This window comes from Mauremys reevesii, linkage group 10, assembly GCF_016161935.1.
Source record: "Mauremys reevesii isolate NIE-2019 linkage group 10, ASM1616193v1, whole genome shotgun sequence".
Taxonomy (NCBI): Eukaryota; Metazoa; Chordata; order Testudines; family Geoemydidae; genus Mauremys; species Mauremys reevesii.
This window is the reverse complement of record NC_052632.1, coordinates 36160408-36181728: the sequence shown is the minus strand read 5'-3', so window position 1 is coordinate 36181728 and position 21321 is coordinate 36160408. Positions and strand designations below refer to the sequence as shown.

General features: G+C 46.5%; 1 protein-coding gene across 2 annotated transcripts in view; it reads right to left on the bottom strand.

Annotated features, from left to right (window-relative positions):
• Positions 1-21321, bottom strand: part of HMG20A (high mobility group 20A) — an 87564-nt gene that overhangs the window by 27197 nt on the left and 39046 nt on the right. For both annotated transcript variants that reach the window (XM_039493416.1, XM_039493415.1), the window contains exons 3-4: positions 4575-4667; positions 1980-2127 (exon numbers count right to left, since the gene is read on the bottom strand). In XM_039493416.1, coding sequence (XP_039349350.1) covers positions 1980-2127; positions 4575-4663 — 237 coding nt within the window. In that variant the 5' untranslated portion in view covers positions 4664-4667. The remainder of the gene's footprint in view (positions 1-1979; positions 2128-4574; positions 4668-21321) is intronic.

Genomic DNA, 21321 nt, shown 5'->3' with positions numbered 1-21321 from the left:
ACTGTGAATGGCTTGCCAATTACAGAACCAGTTTCTCCTCCCTTGGTTTTCACACCTCAGCTGCTAGAACAGGGCCTCATCCTCCCTGATTGATCTAACCTCGTTATCTCTAGCTTGCTTCTTGCTTGCTTCTTCCAGGGGTAGATATATACCTACCCCTGGAAATTTCCACTACTTGCATCCGAAGAAGTGGGTATTCACCCACGAAAGCTCATGCTGCAAAACGTCTGTTAGTCTATAAGGTGCCACAGGATTCTTTGCTGCTTCTACAGAACCAGACTAACACGGCTACCCCTCTGATACTTGACATATTATCTACATACTGTATATTAACAAATATTTCCCCTTCTGATCTTTTGCATTCGGATGTTATGTTTCCCAGTATTCTTGTATCATGGATTAATGTAAACAAGTTTGTACTACTGGGCTTTCCCTCCCATGCTCACTGTTGCTACGGAGATCATTATAAATTGCTTTGAACTGCTTCTTTTGTAGTTCTTTTGAGATGAGGTCATCAAAACTGAATATAGCATCAAGAGTGGACACAGCATCTGCCTGTGTAAAAGCACTTTGAGATTAAACATTTGCTTCAGTTCTTAAACATTCTAAATCATCAATATCAGTAAAGATGATACACAACTCCAGTCTAAGAAGCATTAGCAACACTTACACCTTTCATTAGAGTATCTCAAAACATTTATAGAGGTGGATAAGTATGATTATTCCCATTTTACAGATACGGAAATGGATGCACAGAGAGGTTGTGACTTGTTCAAGGTCACAAAGTAAATCAGGGAAAGAACAGGGAATAGCACTCAGGTCTGAGTCTCGGTCCCCTACTCAAACCATTAGATTGTACTGTTTCCCCAGAGAAATGAAAGAAGGAAAGGTATGCAAACCACTGAAATAGATATTTCTATTTGCTAAACTAGGGAGTGTCACAGATGTCACTCTTGGAGGGTCTGCCTGCTATGTTTTCCTGACTATAGGAAAGTGGTTGCACAACAGAGGAGAAATAGCTATTGTGACAAATTTCCTCCTCTGCCTTGGTGGGTCCTGCACTTATTGGAGGATTTGCTCGCCTCAGAGATTCACGGCAGACCTCAGTTTGGCCACTTTTGCTAGTGGCTCAAACCTGCTGTTCACTCAGCTAACCTCATCACTGGCCAGCATGGGGAAAAGGAAGGAGAACAATCCACGCGGTCTCTGCTGATCCACCTAGTGGGTCGGGGGACAGGCCAGGGACCTTCCCCTCTGGTGGGACCCACAGTCCAGGTCAATTCCTCCTGTATCCAATAGGAAGTTGGGGGGATGAGGGGAACCCAGGCCCGCCCTCTACTCCAGGTTCCAGCCCAGGACCCTGTGGATCACAGCTGTCTACAGTGTTTCGTGTAACACCTGTGTGACAGCTACAACTCTCTGGGCTACTTCCCCATGGCCTCCTCCCAACACCTTCTTTATCCTCACCACAGGACCTTCCTCTGATACCAGATAGTGTTTGTACTCCTCAGTCCTCCAGCAGCACGCCCTTTCACTCTCAGCTCCTTGTGCACCCCTCACTGACTGAAGTGAGGTCCCTTTTAAACCAGGTGCCCTGATCAGCCTGCCTGTCTTAATGGAGTCTAGCACCTTCTTAATTGGCTCCAGGTGTCCTAATTAGCCTGCCTGCCTCAACTGGTTCCAGCAAGTCCCTGGTTGTTCTGGAACCGCCCGTTACCTTTCCCAGGGAAAAGGGACCTGCTTAATCTGAGGCTAATATATCTGCCTTCTATCACTCTCCTGTAGCCATCTGACCCCACCCTGTCACACTATAGAAAGTAAAGAGATGAAAAACAGCCTCGTGGATATGGTGGATGGATGAAAACTGGTATCCTACTAGAAAAAACTTGAATGAATGAAGTGACAGATGGGGAGGAGAGCCCGTTCTTTCCTCTCTCAATCAGTTAGTCATTTGTGTTAACTATATTATTTCAGCTCACCTCTTCTTCAAGTCTCTGCTCGCTGCTTTCAGCTGTATTAGAAGACTCATTTTGCAGCAACTGAACTTGTGACAAGTCCTCCACAAACTCTGGATTGTTCACAGACTGCGAAGCTCCTCCACTGTATGACCCCTCAGAGTGGGCTACCCTGGAAAATCAAGTTGTGTGAGAAAGCGCAGGCATTATCGCGGTAATCTACTTCCCCTCTGCTCCTCTGAACTGTGCAATGATGTTGAAAATATTATGCAACTTTGAGGCCAGACAAAAGGTGAGACATTACAAAAACAGCAACTCAGACAGCTGTATGTTCCATCTGGCTATGTGATTTCCAGGCCACTGTCTACAGCAGTTACCAGGGATTTTGATAAAGCTCTTCTAGGTCCTGATGGAGACAAAACAGTCCTAAGAAAACTAACTTTTGGAGAAACTTGTGCTTACACAAGTCAAACACAAACAAAACTAAATCTGCTTCAAATAATAATCAAACATGCAGTCATATGAAGGGAGGTAGAGAGCAGGAATGAAAACACATGAACCCTGCAGCTGTGTTCAGGGGAACACCAGCAGAATGACAAAAAAGGTACAGAGTAGAGAGTCTTATCATCTTCATCCTCCTCCAAGTGATTGCTCCTTCTTGTTTGCATTTCCGATAGCCCTGTATAAGTGTTCTGTGCCATTGGGGTTCCATGGGATTTGGGATGGAACTCTTTGCAGTATTGTCTCCTGTTGACACACCTGGATATCTGCAGCAGACTCCAGTATCATTAGTTCCCACTACGCCCCTGAATGCCTGCTATTCTTCAGTCAAGAGATGCTGAAGGTGGCATTTCATTCAATGGCACCACCCTGCAGGAATCAGGCTGCCTGTGGTATGGAGGTCAACAGTGCAGCTATATGGAGGTACATGATCTATGCGGATCCCCAGAGTTCTGCATGGATCTTGGGAATTTGCTGTTTTAGGGCAACAATCCACTGGTCATTCTAACCATTGTTCTTAATGGAACAATTCATAGATCTGTACAATTTTGAGATCTGCTCCTTGTGTATATTCAAAGCTATAGCTGCTTAGTCAATGGACAAACAATTTTTTACTACTTTTTTCTCCTGTTAGCAATGTTGAGCTAACATAGTTACAACAAAGCGAGATTAATTCTTATTCTGATTTGTGCAACATTTCTGCAACCAAGTACCAACTGCAGAATTTTAATTTTCACGTACAGAGAGTTGTACACCTCTATAGCACCTTATCCTGAAATACACATTGGTTGGGCCAGGTTTAGTGATAATGACACACAACTCAGAAAGAGACAGGCTTGTCTTTCAGATCTCAGGTTGAGATTGCAGAGCCAACAGTTAGAAAAAACAAAAAATGGTTTATTATACACTAAGCATACTGAGAGAGAGAGAGAGAGAGAGCGAGAGAGAGAGAGCGCGCGAGCGTATAGAACCCCACAATGATATTTTCAGCCACTTGTCAGATTTTAACCCACTTCAGGCATCATAACCTTCCAATCTACTAACAAATACAAAGTAGGAAAAATTGTGAGTGTGGTGCATGGACTTTCAATGAGAGGTGATGAAAGATCATTCCCTTAATCCCTCCTAACAGCATGTCAAGATTCCTATGTGCACCACACTTGGTGTCAGCAAATCTTGAGGCCCAGAGATGTTGGGCCAAGTTCAGACCTTGTACAAGCAGATGCCTCTATGTTTAATTACATAGAATTGCACTTGCTTATTCTAGAACTGAATTTTCCCCTTGGAGGTCTAAAGAATAGAAAAGAAACCTGTTAAAGCTCAACAATGCTTTAAAAAAAAAAGTATTCCTGAAAAAGAATCTAATCTTTTGTCGTTGAGTCCTTAAGACAGGGCTACTGCTTTATAGCCTGTGCAAATAAGGACAATTTGTTTGATAGACAGGAAGAGTATTCATTTATCAGTTCTGTTCTTGGACATCCCTTAATCAAGAATGAATCTTTAATAGAAATTCAGTGGTGCCACAGGAGCACAATAAAGAAAACAATCACCATATGTGCAGACCCACTCTAGAAGGTTTCAGAGTAGCAGTTAGATTGTATCCACAAAAAAAAACAGTCTGTGCACCTCAAAAAATGACATTGCTTAGCTTTAGCATGAGCTTGTGATGGAACAAGCTCACTTCTTGGAGACAGATAGAACACACACACAGAACAAGGAATACAGATACATACAACACACACAACACAAGTGCGCATTGACTCTGGCACTGCCTCAATGTGCATGCACTTTCCTGTTGTTCTCATCTGTACCTATAATATCTCTCTGTCTGTGTGTTCCATTCTATCTCAATCTGTGTGTGTAGCAGCTCAAAGAAAAAGCTCATACAATAAATTTGTTAGTCTTTAAGGTGCCACAAGTACTCCTGTTTTTTTTCCACTCTAGAAGGCTGTCCTTGGAAAACAAGATTTTACAAGTACCAGAAGAGTACACGTGAAAGTGAAAAGTAATGGTGCTCAATAGGTCTAGTAGCAAGTGTGTACAATCAGGAGTACTTTCTCTGGAGAGTCTGCAAAGAGAGAATAGCTGTGAGCTGAGTTTAGAGCAGCAGTTGCTTACCCAGTTGTGGGCATATCACTGCTTTCCTTTGAGCCATCATCATCTGCAAACAGTGGGGGTAGGGATGAGCCAGCCATCAGGTTCTCCATACCTCTGTGAAGAGAAAGTGGAAGCAAAATTAACATTTGAATTACTTCTCACAAGTGTCCTGCCCATTTAATGATCTGTCTTTGTAAGTCTTACTTAACTGCCAGTTCTTAAAAGCCAAACAGCACATCAGCCTCAATTTAATCCTGCACCCTGGTTAATCTTTTGAATTATTTGGACCTAAAGAGTTGATTGTGTGACGTGAATCTACCAATTTATATTACTGGGTTATCCCATATTGGTCCCATCAATCAGGTATTTGTAATCAGAACTGACGATTGTTGGCATCTTAGGAAATAACGTTCTGCCTACCTACCAAAATCCTCCTTGCAGTTTCAATTTGAGTTGGTGTTTTCACTTCCTCTCCTGACTCTTGTACTTTCACAATGTATTGGTATGCATATATTTGTTGCATTGCTCTTCATATGTGGCTACCTTGTTTTCTGTTTTCAGGTTATAATACAACATATTAAGTTCACAAGCAAAATGGGCAAGCACTTGTAGCATGATGTAATTCTCATTGAAAGATACCAGGTTACCAGAGCAGACGTGGCTTCTTTTTTGTCCTCACATTCATCAGTTGGAGATTTGAATTTATGGAGGAATAACTTTATGAATACAAGCTTATTTCATACCCATCCCTAGCAGAACTTATATAAGATCTCTGAACAAGAAATCACTACAATTATCAGAAAAAGTTTCACCCTGATGGAAAGAGAAACATTCCATTCCTACTCTTAGAGTATGTCTACACTACAGAGCTACCAGGGCTCTTACTCTGGTTTTGCCTCAACCCCCACCCATTCACACACAAAAACTTCTCACCCGCGTATAGTGGTGCTTTCACAGTAATCTGCTTCCCCTCTACTCCTCTGTTGGGTGCCCTGATGGTGGGTGTAGGTTGGGGCCCAGGTGCTGTTTTTACTCAGATGAGTAACCCACCCACTTTGCAATGAAGTCATAAGCGAACATCTGATACTCTGATAGTATTCTAATAGTCCTCCAGTGCATTCCCACAATTCTCCCCATGTGCCCAGAAGGACAGACAAGTTCTATAACAATTAAATGGGAAAGAATCATAAAGCAAGTCAGCTTACTGCAGTGCAAAGAACCAAGGAATATGCCCCCAGAAGTCCTAGCAACACACATGATGGAGTGCAGCACTAGTGAAGACACAGTGACTTGGGTAAAGCTTTGCAGTGTGACTGTTCACACCCAGGCGCTCAGACCTGGGTGCTGATCACCTGAGTTAACTCTGCAATGAAGACAAACGCACAGAATCCCCACATTGGAGTGAGACAAGTGAGAGACTCAGATCCAGGCTAAGTGTCACATTTAAACACTCTGGCTACTTTACAGCTTTTTAAAAGGGATCTTGATGGTCAAGGACAACAAGAAAACACCTGAAAAATTCCCAAGTTCTACAGTAACTGACTTGGTAAGGCAATATTATTACAAAAAGAGGGGCAGCAGGATGCAAGGTTCACTACCAAACAGGTGCTTGAAGGAACAGTTACAATCTGTGGGGAGAAGTTGGATTATTTTGAATGCTAAGAAGGCCATTTGTTGTGCATATACTGACCCTGCATCTTGGCAATAAATCCAGCAAATCCTGCATCTTGGCAGACTAGATGATCCTTGCAGTCCCTTCTAACCCTATGATTCCTTTAAGTAAGTATTCAGTTAATTCCCTGATCAGCAGATCAAGGTAAGGTCTAGGTGAAATGGACACCTCAAATCAATCTAATTTCCACCTGGAATGGAAATTATACTTTCAAGATTTCCACACAAAAATTGAGTGTGTGTGTATGTATCTATATGTAAGGGTAGAAGGTGGTGGGAAGGAAGTAAAGGTGTCAGTACCTTCTCTCCACTTCCTATCCTGTGTTTTTCTACCTCTGGAAATCCATTTTATTTCCTCCTTTCTTGACTGTCCTCTTTCTAATGATCTCAATAAGGGATTGGAGTGAGCAGGGCCGGCTTTAGGAATTACAGGGCCCGATTCGAATACCCAGCAGCGGTGCCGGTCTTCGGCGGCACTTCAGCGGCGGGGAGTCCTTCACTCGCTCCAGGTCTTCTGCGGCACTGAAGGACCCCCCCACCGCCGAAATGCCACCGAAGACCCAGAGCGAGTGAAGGACCCCTCGCTGTCGAAGTGCCGCCGAAGATCTGGACCGCCGCCGGGTATGTAAAAAAAATTTAAACATTAAAAAGGCGCCTAAGGCGCGGGGCCCTCTTGGCCGTGGACACAGGACCCTCTTAGGCGTGGGGCCCAATTCCGGGGAATCGGCCTAAATCTGGCCCTGGGAGTGAGGGACCCTCTTTTTCAAATTTAACTAAAAATATGAAGTTTGGGTTTCTAGCTAAACCTGTTATGGGAAAAGGCAAATGCATCTTATTGATGTAAGAGAAAGAGGCTCAATCAGGAAGGCAGAAATCCAATATTGTTTCCTACTATTATGGGAATTCTTTATATCAAACACCATTCTTAAGTGTGACAATCTCCTATATAAAAAAGAAAAAGTGGCTGCAATAAAGATCTGAAAACCCCTAAAATAGGAAATGCTGGTGGAGTAGAGTGAAGCATTTCAGTCCTGAATGAAATGAACAGAGGGAATGAATTCTCCTTTCACCTGAGATGGATCCATCCAAATTAAGGTTGGGGTTCTTAAATGAAGCACTGTGAGACAGTGTAAGCAGAGGCGGATTTACAGTAAAACACAGTGTGCCCTGGCACGGGGCCCCACAATGACAGGGGGCCCCACAATGACAGGGGTCCCCAGGGCTGGGCAGCTGCAGGGGCAGAAGCTTGGTCCTGCCAGCTCCTGGGGCTCCTGTTGCTGGCTCTGCACCCACCGGTAGCCAAACTCCCCCCTCCCCCACCTCCTCCCCCGAGCATGCCGCGTTCCCGCCCCTTCCCCTCCCTCCCAGTGCTTCCCCCGCCGCCAAACAGCTGTTTCCTGGCACTCAGGTTGCTCTGAGAGGGAGAGGGAGGAGCGGGGCCACAGCGCACTCGGGGAGGAGGTGCAGAAGAGATAGGGGCAGGGCTTTGGAGAAGGGGGTGGAATCAGGGCAGGGCAGAGCAGAGCAAAGGCGGTGCCCCCGCACTCCCCCTATGCATAACCCCCCAGCCCCCTACCCTGAGCCACTCAGGGCAGGGGGCTGGGAGCACCCCCATGACCCCAGCCCACACCCCCAGCCCTGACTCCTGCACCCCCCTCACACATCCCCAACCCCCTGCCCTCCATGACTCCCCACATCCCACCAACACTGCTCGCACCAAACGGGAGGTGCCCCAGGTAACCGCTCCACACCCCAACCCCCTGCCCAGCCCTGAGTCCCCTCCCGCACCCTACTCCTGGCCAGACCCCGCATCCCAACCTGCTCCTGCACCCAGGGCCAGTGCAACCATTTAGGCAACCTACGTGGTCGCCTAGGGCGCTGGGATTTGGGGGGCGCCATTTTCTTCGGCAGTGACCGCAGCGGCCGGATCTTAGGCTGCCCTGGTCGCCGCCAGCATATAGGCAGAGGGAGCTGGGGCAGGGGAGCGTGGGGAGGGCCACCTGCAGCAAGTAAGGGGGGGGGCGGCACGCAGGGGAACTCCCCGCTCCAGCTCACCCCTGCCCCGTCTCCTCCCTGAGCACTCCGTGGCTGCTTCACTTCTCCTGCCTCCCAGGCTTGCGGTGCCAATCAGCTTAGGCAAGCCTGGGAGGCGGGAGAAGTGAAGCGGCCATGGCTGCTCGGGGTGCTCGTGCATGGAACAGGGGTGAGCTGGGGCGGGAGGGGGCACCTCAGGGTGGAGGGTGGGGAGCTGCCGCAAGGGAGGCACCTCAGGGCGGAGAAGGGGAGCTGCTGGGGGGGGGGGTGTCCTCAGAGCGGTGGGGAGGAGCTGCTGCGCGGGGGGGGGGGCTCAGGGTGGAGGTGTGGTGGGGAGAGGGCGCAAGGTGGAAGTTTCGCCTAGGGCACGAAACATCCTTGCACCGTCCCTGCCTTCACACTAACTTCCTCCCAGACCTTGCACCCCCAGCCCTGAGTCCCCTCCCGCACCCTAAGTCCTGACCAGACAACACACCCCACCATTTTTTTACATTTTTTTTTTATAAAGGGCTCTTATCCAAAGAACTTTACAATAGTTAGCTAACAGTACAAACAATATTTGGAAAGATCATTAAGTGGTCCACCGAAACCCTCAGCAATTTTCAAGTGGTCTGTGGGAAAATAAGTTAGACTACAAAAACAATCAAGGTACCTCACTTTATTTTCATTTACTTTCTATTACTTATAGGAGGAGGATGAAGGAAAAAAGAATGAAAAATGGGAGTGGGGAGGAGATAAGAGAGACTGTTCTTTTTCTTGGCTGGGTCCCAAAGAGGGGCCCCAAAAATGAAGCTGAGCACAGGGCTCTAACTCTAAATCCACCACTGAGTGCAAGAGTTAATTAAATTGGAGACTGAATTCTTCTTTGATCCCACCGGAGAGTTGGTTAAGCACAGTAGCTAAATGTAACCCTGGCCCTATACCATGTACTAGATGCTCTGAATGGAGCAAGTTAATAGACTGTAACGAAGTAGTTTTGTTTGTGTTACATACAGCTATTAAGCTTGCAACCTCCTTCAGTGCCGTCAATCTTATCTTAGCTGAGCCCTGAATTTATCTAACAGAAAAGACTATTTAGAAAACTAGAGCAAACTTTGCACATAAATACAGTATTTTAAAATTATATATATGAAAAAGTTGTGTGTATGTCTTCTCTGAAACACAGAAAGCACTCTGCATATTGCAGGCTTCTCTACAACTGCTTTCCGAGAGGTCAAGGGCCTCTTCAGCATCCCAGCCTCATCAGTCAGGTGGCACCCACCAATCCACACATGCCTTGAGAGAATATATACTGTCTGCTAGTGAACAAACCATCACAAAGTGCTTTTCTGTCCCGCATGACCCTTCTCACTGGGTTCCTCTCTACATCTGGACTCAGTCAGCAACATCAGAGCCTCAGCTTTCTTTCAAACTGAGGAATCAGTCGGACATCAAACTTAACAACAAACAAGCAGACCACATAAACACAGGAACTGGAAGAACACACGCTTCTTTCTTCTTTAAAGTTTGTTTTATTTAACCCATATGGTGTCGATATTAATTCCTTCAGTTAGTGTACAGGAAGACCTCAAAGAAAGAAAAAGGTCAAATACTAGTGAATATGCAACAGCTTCTAAACTATTCCAATAAACAGGAAAACAATGCAGTTCCCAACACGACAGCTGAAAAGAGATGAGAATCTGCATAAGATGACAGGTCGGGATGATCTGCTGGCATTGGGGCTTCCAAGCCATTTCCTGCCATTAGCCCTTCAGTTGTGGTCTCTGTGCCTGAAAGCATTCAAGCCCTCAGCCCCCGTGTTATGGTCAGTCAGCCTCAAAGTGACAGAGCACCAAGACACGTTTAAAAAATGTAAAAATAATATTTTGGGAGGGCAAAGTTATTGTATCCAGGGGAATAACGTGGAGACAAACTGACAAAGGGTGAGGCTGTTTGGACTCCCATCTCAGCCTTCAGCCTGAACAGGAGTAGCAGGAATTTGGGGGGGAGAGGGAGAGGGAGAGAGAGAGAGAGAGAGAGAGAGAGAGAAGGGAAGTCTAGTCACAGACCTATCTGTCCTGTGACAATACTTGTACAGCTTTGCAAGTATGAATTCTTACCAAAGCATTTACAGGATTAAAGTGATATGAACATTGATTTAAAACAACACAGTTAGCTGCTGCTTCTTCTTTTTTTTGGGGTGGGGGGGAGTGATAGCCTACTTTTTGGCTGAAAAACCAATATAAAAGACATTCCGATAGTTAGCTCCACAAGAGCCGACTTAAACTCAGCTTCACTTCTTTCTAGCCTTGACTACCCCAGAGACATTTGAAAAAAATGTCCCATTATTACTAACACTGTTTCAGCTCCACCTGAATTATCAGTGTTCAGAGGCCTACTGGAGGGGTACTACTGCCATTTTAAGTACAATATTGATTGGAGCTGCTCTGGGCTACAGTAAACAACGTGATGCTTAAAAAGCCACCTGCATATCAATGATAGGGCTCTCAACATCACCAACACTGTTGAAACTGAGCCAGTATAAGCAATAGTGAGAATTTTTTTTAAAAAAAATTCACTACTACATGCAAGAAATGCCATGGTATCTCTTCCACTGATTTCTAGGATGTATATTTGCATCTTTCACAGACAGAAGAGTCCTACAAGTATTAGTAAAGAGTAGGGTTGCCAATTCTGACTGAAGCTATTCTGGGAGATTTATTTTTTCCAATATGACATAATGTCATTTTCTTAAAATAGCCTATTAAAATTTCCTGGATTGCTTTCAACAGTCACTGGGAGATGGATGCTCATTCCAGGAGACTCCAGGCCAATCCTGGAGGATTGACAACCTAGTAAAGAGGCTTCTTTTAATAGGTGTACCACCCATTACAGGATCTCCTTGGTATATTACCAGGGGATGGAGCTGAATGGGAGAGAAACAGAATTGTGTATGAGAGTAGTAAGGGGAGGGAAGCTAGTGATGGGGAACAGGAAGGTCCCTTTCGCACCCAACAACATAAAAGAATAAATGTAGTCTTTTTGTCGTCACTGGAGAAGTAAACTCTTGGCATTTGCTGGTGCTGCAGTCCTCCATCTACCCAACATGCCACTTACAGCTACTAAGTGTTGTGCCGTCCATGTGTGGCGCTTTATGCAAGTTATTTGATGGGTCAATTTGCATGTTTTTAAAATAATTTGCATAAAACCATAAATTTCAGTTCATGGTCAACACAGTAGCCTTCCCTGAGCAGTGTGAAGGTAGGGCTTGGAGTTGCAAAACTTGTCAGCTATGGCTGGGATGGATGGGATCTGGATGGTGTCTGTGGCCATCATTTAGATGGATGATGGGTATGAGGGGGTGGGGGGCATGGACCAGTAATGGGGACCTCACTTTCTGTCCCTGCCACTATCCCCTCTGCTTGTTGCTGCTTATGCTGTCACCTGTTCTTCCCAATTGCTTTGGTCCAGCAGGAGCAGCAGCAAGATAAGAGGCAAAAAGGCCTTCAGGTTGCCTGCTTAGAAAGTACAATTGCAGACCATTCCTTCAAGCCAGTTGGATACAGGAAATCTCTGCAGGGCTGCAGGAATGTATGAAAGAGCTGCCAGTCGTGTGAACCTTTGCAGCTGTAGCCACAAAGCCTTGCCAACATTGTGGCCACATTTTACTACCCTTCCTCCCCAGAAAGTTGCTTTTTTAAACTTCCCTCTGTGTGTTTGACCTGGATTGGCTAGTAGTTAATCAGAAGCCAGTTAGTTAGAATTTTCCATATCTTTTCATCCAGACTCTGAGGGTCAAAAGCCACCACCATGACAGCGAATGAGCTGCTTGTGCTCTTGTTACCATGGGCAGTAAGGAGCCACCAAACAACACTACGATTTTTAACCAACATTGTAACCAGTTAGTGGTTTGTTGCCATATTCTCCATGGTCAATACTTGGCTAACAAATGCAGCAGCTGTGATAAAGGAAGGGGTGTGTGGGTGTCTGTGTGGGGGTGGGAGGGAGTACTTCCCTTTTATGGACACCCAGCCAGCCAGTTATCTATAAAACCCCTGTTAGTAGTTGTTCTCGACTTGCTTTACCTGTAAAGGGTTAAAAAGTCCATAGGTAAAAGGAAGGGAGTGGGCACCTGATCAAAAGAGCCAATGGGAAAGCTAGAACTTTTTACAATGAGGAAAAAAGTTCCCCTTTGTCTGTCTGTGTTGTTCTCCCGGACAGAGTGTAAAAAGCTTTGGGACAGATATGAAAAATCACCGGATCATACCTAAAAACTACTCATTTGAAACCCCAGATATGTAAATAGATGAGGAAATGTCTAGGAAGACACGATTAGATTTATCTCTTTTATTTCTTTATGGCTTGTGGACTCCTCTGTGCTAATCCCAGATGCTTTTGTTTTTCTTATAACCTTTAAGCTGGACCTCGAGAAGCTATCTTGATGCTTAATCCTTGTAACTGTTTCTTTTTAAATCTAGCAAAAAGCCTAAATTCTAGATTATTTTCTTTCTTTTTGTTTTTAATAAAATTTACCTTTTTAAGGAACAGGATTGGATTTTTGTGTCCCTAAGAGGTTTGTGCACATGTTGTTTAATTAGCTGGTGGCAACAGCTGATTCCCTTTGGTTTTTTTCTCAGCTCTTCCGGGGGGGGGGGGGGGCAGGGGTAAAAGGGCTTGAGGGTACCCCACAGGAAGGAATTCCCAAGTGCGTCTTCCTGGGTTCTCAAAGGCGTTTTTGCACTTGGGTGATGGCAGCATCTACCCATCCAAGGTCAGAGAAAAGCTGTAACCTTGGGAGTTTAATACAAGCCTGGAATGGCCAGTATTAATTTTTAAAATCCTTGAGGACCCCACCTTCTGCACTTGGAGTGCCAGAGTGGGGAATCAGCCTTGACAGCAGCTAATAGTGTTTCACCCTTACTAGCATCCTATGTTGTTAGCACATGGTCATCATCTTTGACTACTTCAGCATACCTATTTATTTCAGAGAAGATGGTCCCTTCCTCTGCCCTAGCATGCCTACATACACAATCTGGCCAATTCTGCTTCCCCAGTTCTCTGGGCAGATGGAGATTTCAAGACATATTGCTACCATGTGCTGACGCCACCACTCTGTATATATATCCCCTTGCATTCCATCCACTGTGAAGGCTATGGGATAACTACTTGGATTTTCCCAGAAAGCACGGTTAAGTAATATGGTAGATGTGACTGCACAAGCATTGTCAGCTGGGTTGTACAAAGGCTGCAGTGCAAACAAAACTCAAACCAATGTTTTTTGTAAATTGGGACAGATGAGGGAGTATAAGGAACAAATTACAAAACCACCGCAGTACTTGCAGTGTGGACAGGGCTTCTGTGTTTAAAGATTAGTGTGCACACTGAACAAAAGCAATATGACAGAAAATGCACACAAAATGTAGTTGAGGATGTTGTCAACTCATTTGAAATTTTATTTTTTAAATCCTTGGAGAAGTTAAACATCCACCTATGCAACAACAGCAGCTTTTACATATAAGCCTTTCCTTTTCCCTCTGTCCAAAACACTACTTCTAGAATTAAAATTGGAAATAATGTTAGCAACTGAAAAAAAACCCAGACTTTGCATTTTTAATCTGAATGCAGACAAAAATACTTGCCCTTCTTATTGGGCTATTTTGCAAGTTTTAAATTGTTTGTGTTACTTTGAAAAAAATTAGCTCCACCAGCTACTTTGATATCGCTGCAATAGCCAGAACTTTGCATTTGCTGTGGCGGATTATGTCTCAAAAAGACCGGCTGGGCCCTCTGCCATAAATCTTTCCAACTATCCAAAACAGGTCCTCCAGATATTTTTCCATGACCCCACTCTTAGATATTATTTTTCACCACCACTTCCCCTCTATACCCAGATTTTTCCCCTACAGCAACTCCCAACCCAGAGAATGGCCCCTCACTTGAGACTGTGTTGGACTACATTTATATTTAATTCACTCCCACCTCTATACTCACATTACACATTTTTATCCCAATTGGTATTTTAAAAAACACAAAATCCTGTATCTGTTGGAAAAAAATCAGTAGTGCAACAGTGGCCTCATCTCTGTTCTGAAGTATGCTATTTTACTTCCATATGTTAAGTATCTGATGTTTAGTATCCCCTTTACTATCCATAAATGTATGGCAGTTTATGCCGAATTCTGAGCAGAGTTATTGTATAATGGAGTAGCAAAGGGCTAGGTCTATTACCGTTGAGTTTTGGGAAGCTATACAGAAAAATGTTAGTGCCACCTTGAGTTCTTTCCTGTTCAGAATAAGACACTAAATTGATCCACAGGACACCAGCAGTAGAGTATGATTGAGATGTAGACAACAGATTATCATTTTCAATTCTGCAATAAACTCCCTCTCAGGAAGACACCCCGGCACAACAGGGGAGACAACTGCACTTTCCTGAAGCAGTAAGACCCCATCCCCCCACCCCCGAGGCACTGGCCCCAGCCAGGTCCCCCTGCAGCCTGTACAGGGAGGGCAGAGATTCACAGAAAGCCCCAGGTCTGTCCACCCCAGCTACCATCAGCCATGCAGGCAAAGAGCCACGGCAGCAGCTCTGCCACACTGTGCTTCATGCCAAGCACAGTGTGGCATGGGAGGTTGGTGCTTCATGCCAAGTCCCCGTGGGGCTTGTGTGCACAACACCTCTCTCCTGGCCTTTGTGGGGCACGAGGCCAAAGGCAAAATGATCCCAATAATCTTGGGGACTGACTCTCCACCCAGCTCCTTCCCCTCCTCTGCCCAGATGGATTGGGGGCCAGGGACACCTTGAAGGACAGAAATACAAGTTGTGGCTGTCACCCTGCATGCTGTTAAATAACCAGGCCTGCCTGCCTCCCTTAGGATACATGATGGAGAATTGAAGCCAGAGAAGAGCAGGAGGCTTGGACCGCTCGCCCTGCTGTAAGTCCCAGCTGAGGGGTAGTGCTGTGCTGGGAGGAGGGGCAGGGGGAAATCGGGGAGGGGTTCTAGGGGCAGGGGGCAGCAGCCACATCACACGGTGGCTGGGAGCCAGAACCCAGTTGGAGTGACCTGCAGAGTGTAGGAGGAGGGAGAAAACCCTCGGGGCTGGTTCTGGGGTATCCTCTCCCCAGCCATAGTGTGAACCTCCCTGCCCCGTGAGGTGTTGCCATCCTGGCCCGGGCAGGAGCCATGGCTGGTCAGCAGGGTCTGGGAGTCAGAAGTGAGTCGTTCCTGGCAGGCTGGGGGCAGTGGCAAGCTGATAGATAGGGTTCAAGCCCTAGGGAAAGGAGATGTTTTCACTGTCTCTGTCACTTGAGGTATGCCAAGGGAAGAGTTTTAATTGGTGGCCAGGACAAGGTGGAGAGTAATGGAAAGATGAGATATGGACAGAACTGTAGTGTTGTGCAGAATCTTAGAATTAGAACAATGGCATAGCTGCCACATTCCTGGAGGATGGATTTGTACTTTAATCATCCCAAGATACATGAGTGGAAAATCATGCAGTTTACTATATGGAGTCTTCTGAACAAGAGCTTTAGGAGTGTAGTCCAGTCTTTACCATACTGGTACTAATGTCCACTTTTTACGAAGTAGAGATCATGATGGCAGGGTGGCTTGGCCAAACCTGAGTGATGCTGTGACCCCGTGTGCCAGGTCATAACACCACTCATTCAAATTTGGCCTGGCCACCCCTCCATCATGATTAGAGCAAATGGCACCATGATCCAGTGTGGCAAGTCGCAATGCCCCGAGCTGCACCCTGTCACGTGGAACAGGAAAGGCCACTGCAGGGTGAGTGTGTGGACAAGCTCGCTCTCCAACCCAGGCCCCCCCCTTCCACACTGGGCAGGGAGAAGTGTATGTGTGCCTGGTTTTGCCGCCTTGCTTTCACGATTTGTGTGTGTGCACCAGTGAACCCATGCTAAAGCTGCCCCTGCTTATATGTGTACATTTGCATGTGCAGTAACAATGATCATGTGCATAAATCCCCTAGGCAGCCCCAAATCCCTAACTTACTTGGAGAATGGTCCCTTTCAACATTTTTACCTTAGCAATCATACTAGGAGTTTGAACTTTATACAAGAAGAGACAGGAAGATAGTTAAGGGTCTTTTATGGAGGGGAAGGAGTAGGGAAGGCAAACAGGGTGAAGCAGGGCCGCCCAGAGGATTCCGGGGGCCTGGGGTCTTTGGCGGCGGGGGGCCCTTCCGTTCCGGGACCCGCCGCCGAAGTGCCCCGAAGACCCGTGGCGGGAGCCCCTCGCCGCCGAATTACCGCCGAAGCGGGACCCGCCGCTGAAGTGCAGCCCGGTCTTCGGCGGTAATTCGGCGGAGGGGGGCCCCCGCCGCGGGTCTTCGGGGCACTTTGGCGGCGGGTCCCGAACGGAAGGGGCCCCCGCCGCCAAGACCGGCTGCGCCGCGGCGGGTCCCGCTTCCCCCCCGGCCCGGCCCGGCCCCAGCCTCTTACCACCGGCTCCCTCCTCACCCGGAGTCTTAGCGCCTCGCCGGAACAGCCGCAGCGTGCGGCCGGCGGGGCCTGAGCCCCGCCCCGCTCAGAGCCGCGTGGGGAGGGGCTGGGAGCTCCACGCCGAGCGGAGGGAGCTGAGCTCAGCCCGGAGCTCCCAGCCCCGCCCCCTCCCCACGCGGCTCGGAGCGGGGCGGGGCTCAGGGGCCCCGGCGGAGACTCGGCGCTTGATGCGCTGAGGCTCCAGGAGAGGGGCGGAGGCGGGAGCCTCCGCTGTTCTCTTGGGGGCCCCTGCGGAGCCCGGGGCCCGGGGCAAATTGCCCCCTTTGCCCCCCCCTCTGGGCGGCCCTGGGGTGAAGTGGCAGGCATAGAAAATGTTAGCTGGTCAGAGTTGGACATAGTGATGAGAGTTATAGTGAAGATGATGTGGTGCTGTGTTGAAATGGGAAAGGGACTTATTCTGTAATTATTTAGGGTAATTGCTAAAATTTTTAATCCAAACAGCTGTTAAAGCTGTCTTCAGTGTGACCCTGATGGTATTATCACTGCAGTGTACCAAAACAAATGTGTGGTGTTGGTGTTTAAGTAGTCCATAGTACATTCCGTAACATATGCTGTATACTCTCCCAAGGCTCCAAAGAGCTGACTTCCAGTTGTTTTGAATATTTTTTTATTCTTTGCCTCCTAAACCTCGTCTCTGAGACTGTATTTCTTACTGGGGAAGAGAGGAAGAGGCCTTGTGGTTTTCGAGGCTCTACAGCATTTCTGGTAGCTTTGGATTTAAAACACTTAGCCAGGCATTTGTACTTCACATTTACCAAGAGACTTGTACTTAATATTCTAGAACTTTACAATCATTTATGTAACTTTTTGACATTGTTAATGAATAAAGGAGGGAAGAACTAACTGGATCTGCCAATCCTGCGAACTTCTGAGGGAGCTGCTGTCTAGATTGATGGACAGGATGAGAAAGGAGAGAGATGAAGAATAAAGGAAATGAATGGCTCTCAAGAGACAGAGTTCAGCTATATTTTCCTGCTTCCTTTCTCCTTACTCTGTTTGTCTTTGTCTCAGCATTAATTGTTGTAATGCAAGTCCGTGGTTTGATGAAGAAAGGTTCTCTAATTAAAATCAGGAAAGATCACCTACTTAGAGAAAAGAATGGAGGCTTTAATAAGTTGTACTTAAGGTACAATGAAAATCACTATATGATCCAAATACTGATCTAGAATAAACTGCAGCTAGTCACCCTAGTGTAGTAGAGGTAAGAGTCAGGACTGACTTTTCCACAACAGCAGTATTGTATTTTGTTTCGTTCCAGGCACCATTCCTTTGGGGCGGTAACATACAACTTCAGGCCAAATGATAATTTTTTAAAGCAGATTTCTAGGTCTGTTTAGTATGAAACTCTTAAATCATTGGATATATCTATTTGAAGTAAATAAACATTAAATCGGTTAGAGCCAATTTGTCTACAAATAAGTAAAAATTATTTAATTTAAAGACCGGAGTGGAGCCAGGTCTTGGAGTGTAGCCAACCACACTAATCCATCCATCAGACCATCTGGATAGAGCACACTATATATCCCTTTTTATGAATAAATGGAGATAGAATCTGCAAGTGAGAAAATATGTCCAATGCTAGGACTAAATGTCTCAGTGGCATTAGCCAGGATCTATTTTTGTTGCCTAAGGCTAGGGAAACAAATAAAACAATACCATGGCCTCATATGTTCATTGACTCAAAATCATACTGAACACATCAAAGAAAAACATAATCTGAGCAAGCAAGAGCCCCCAGTGCAAGAAAAAGATGACTCATTTTAATTAGAAGACTAAGTTCAAATATGAAATTGCCTTATTGTCAGAAATTAAACTCTCCGCCTGCAAACACAGCTGAACAACACAAATGAACGTTTGGTATCGCTTTGCCAGATCTGACCTCAAAAGCCCTTTCAGTGGATATAGGGTTGCCAACTTCCTAATCGCACAAAACTGAACACCCTTGCCCAGCCCTCTGCCCAACCTGAGGCCTCCTCCCTGCTCCCCCTTCTCCAAGGCCCATCCCTGCCCCTCACTTCTGAGGCCCCGCACCCGACTCACTCTATCCCCCCTCCCTCTGTCGCTCACTCTCCCCCACCTTCACTCACTCATTCATTTTTACCGGGCTGGGGCAGGGGGTTCGGGAGAGGGAGGGAGTGCGGCTTTGGCTGGGGGTGCGGGTTCCAGAGTGGTGCCAGAAATGAAAGGTTCAGGGTGCAGGAGGGGGCTCCAGGCTGGGGCCGAGGGGTTTGGAGTGCAGGAGAGGGCAGGAGTTTAGGTGCTGGAAGGGGCTCAGGGCTGGGGCAGGAGAAGGGGATTGGGGTGCAGGCTTTGATAGGGAGTTTGGATGCGGGAGGGGGCTCAGGGCTGGGCAAGGGGTTGGGGAAGGGGTGCAGGCTCCAGGAAGGAGTTAGGGTGCAGGAGGGGGCTCAGGGCTGGGGCAGGGAGTTGGGGTGCCAGAGGGGGTTTGGGGTGTGGGGTTCCAGGAGGCGCTTACCTCAGGTGGGTCCTGGGAAGCAGCCAGCATGTCCCTATGGCTCCTAGGCAGAGGTGTGGTGAGGAGGCTCTGCATGCTACCCCCCGCCCACAGGCGCCTCCCCTTTAGTTCTCATTGGTCAGGTTCCTGGCTAATGGGAGCTGCAGAGCCAGCACCACAGAGCCCCTGTGGCTGCCCCTCTCGCCTAGGAGCCAAAGGGATATGCTGTCTGCTCCCCAGGAGCCATGCGGAGCCAGGTAGGGAGCCTACCAGCCCTGTGCCAACCGGACTTTCAACGGCCCAGTCAGTGGCGCTAACCAGAGCCAACAGGGTCCCTTTTCAACCGGGTGTTCTGGTCGAAAACCGAACACCTGGCAACCCTAGGTGGATAGAGAGGAATTTCCTTCCACGCTTTCTGTTGCTGAAATGTCTTGTCTCTGTCATTGCCAGACCAACCAGCTCTGAAACATACTCTACAGAAGAGAATGGGTAAAGAAAGATGCTCCTCTCACAGTGGAGAGTACAGTGCACTTGAGTTTATAAGTGAATCAAAACTACAGACATTTCACAACATAAAAAACAAAGTAAATTGTAAATGAAAATCAAAGGAGCTGTATTTCAGCACAGATAAAGCAGAAATATGATTCCCTCTGCCAGCATGTGTCAAATTAAGTTATAATAGAAAGCCAGCAGAGGTAAACACAGGTATATTTCCGATTGAACCACTCTGCTCTGATCCAAATGAGAAAATGCAGACTCCTCTAAAAGCAACATATTGCTCTAATTTGATGGAGGAAAAACACATTGACCAGCATACTTGACTGCATACACAATTTGATTTGTTAATACACTCAGCACTTTAGAGAGAAATCCTAAGGATTCTAGAAGATCAGCAATAAAGCCTATACGAGTGAAGGTCCTTTTGCCCAACCCTAACAATGAATATAGCAATAAGAGTTGTTACCGCTGCTGGCCAAGAAGATCATACCAAAGCACATAGAGATCAAAACCAGGACCCTTCTCAAAAAAACAAATTCCAGAAGAGGCACTAACAGTGTGTTTCAAAGCAGTCTGAGTGCAGGATGAGAAGGGGGGAAATGTAAACCTTAGAGAGTTCTACAGTTAGTTATTTGGATCCCTGCATGAAACTCAAAACAATGCTATTAATACTCAAACCTTCAGTAACAATTGCTAAACATCTACAGAAATCTATTTCAAACATTATAAAAAGTTTTCAGATCCACGGATTCCTACTCCCATTTATAAGTTTATTCTGTGATTATAGAATGTGCCCGAACATCTCAGGGATGTTCAAAATCTAACACTATACATTGTTTTTGCCCATTTCTCTGTCACACTAAAAAAGCCGCAAAGGATATTCCCCAAAACAAAACACAGTTCCTCACTCAGCTCTCCCCTTTCAGACATGTCAGAGAGAAGATTTAGCAACTTGTCCTAAAGGTTAATAAAGTCAAGCTCTTTCAGACCAGTGGGGGTGTGTGTGTGCAAAGTCCAGAGTTGAAAACCATCCATTGATAATGCCCTGACATCAACCCCAGACATTTAAATTTAGTGACTGTTAGCTGGGCTGGCTGTTGGCAGGAACCATGATCTAGAAGACCTCTAGGGTTCTGTTCTTGAGCCTGCCACTGACTTCCCATGTGACCATAGGAATGTCATTTAACTTCTCCCTGCCTCCGTTTCCATTTAAAATGGGGGATACTATTACTTATACACCTTTGCAAAATACTTTCATTTGAGGATCTCTTCTTACTAATCTTCTTGGTAGTCCATCGATCCGATGATGACAAATCTGAGCAAATCATCTATTGTTGGTCTCATGGTGTGTCCTCTGATGGCTGTACAAGCCAATTCTAGAGGTGCACATTTGGCTGCAGATGGTGCATGGGAAGTTCGCAGTCAGTGGGTTGTGCGCTGCTGGTGCTCTGTGACGTCGTTCGCGTGCCTCTTGTAGACACCGGCAGCGGTCTTCCTCAAAGGCGATGCAGGTATTTCTGACTGTTGCACACCACTGTGTTCTGTCGCTGGCGGCGTCCTTAAGGTCCCTGGGTTTGATACTGCTATACTGCAGATTGGCTTTGATGGT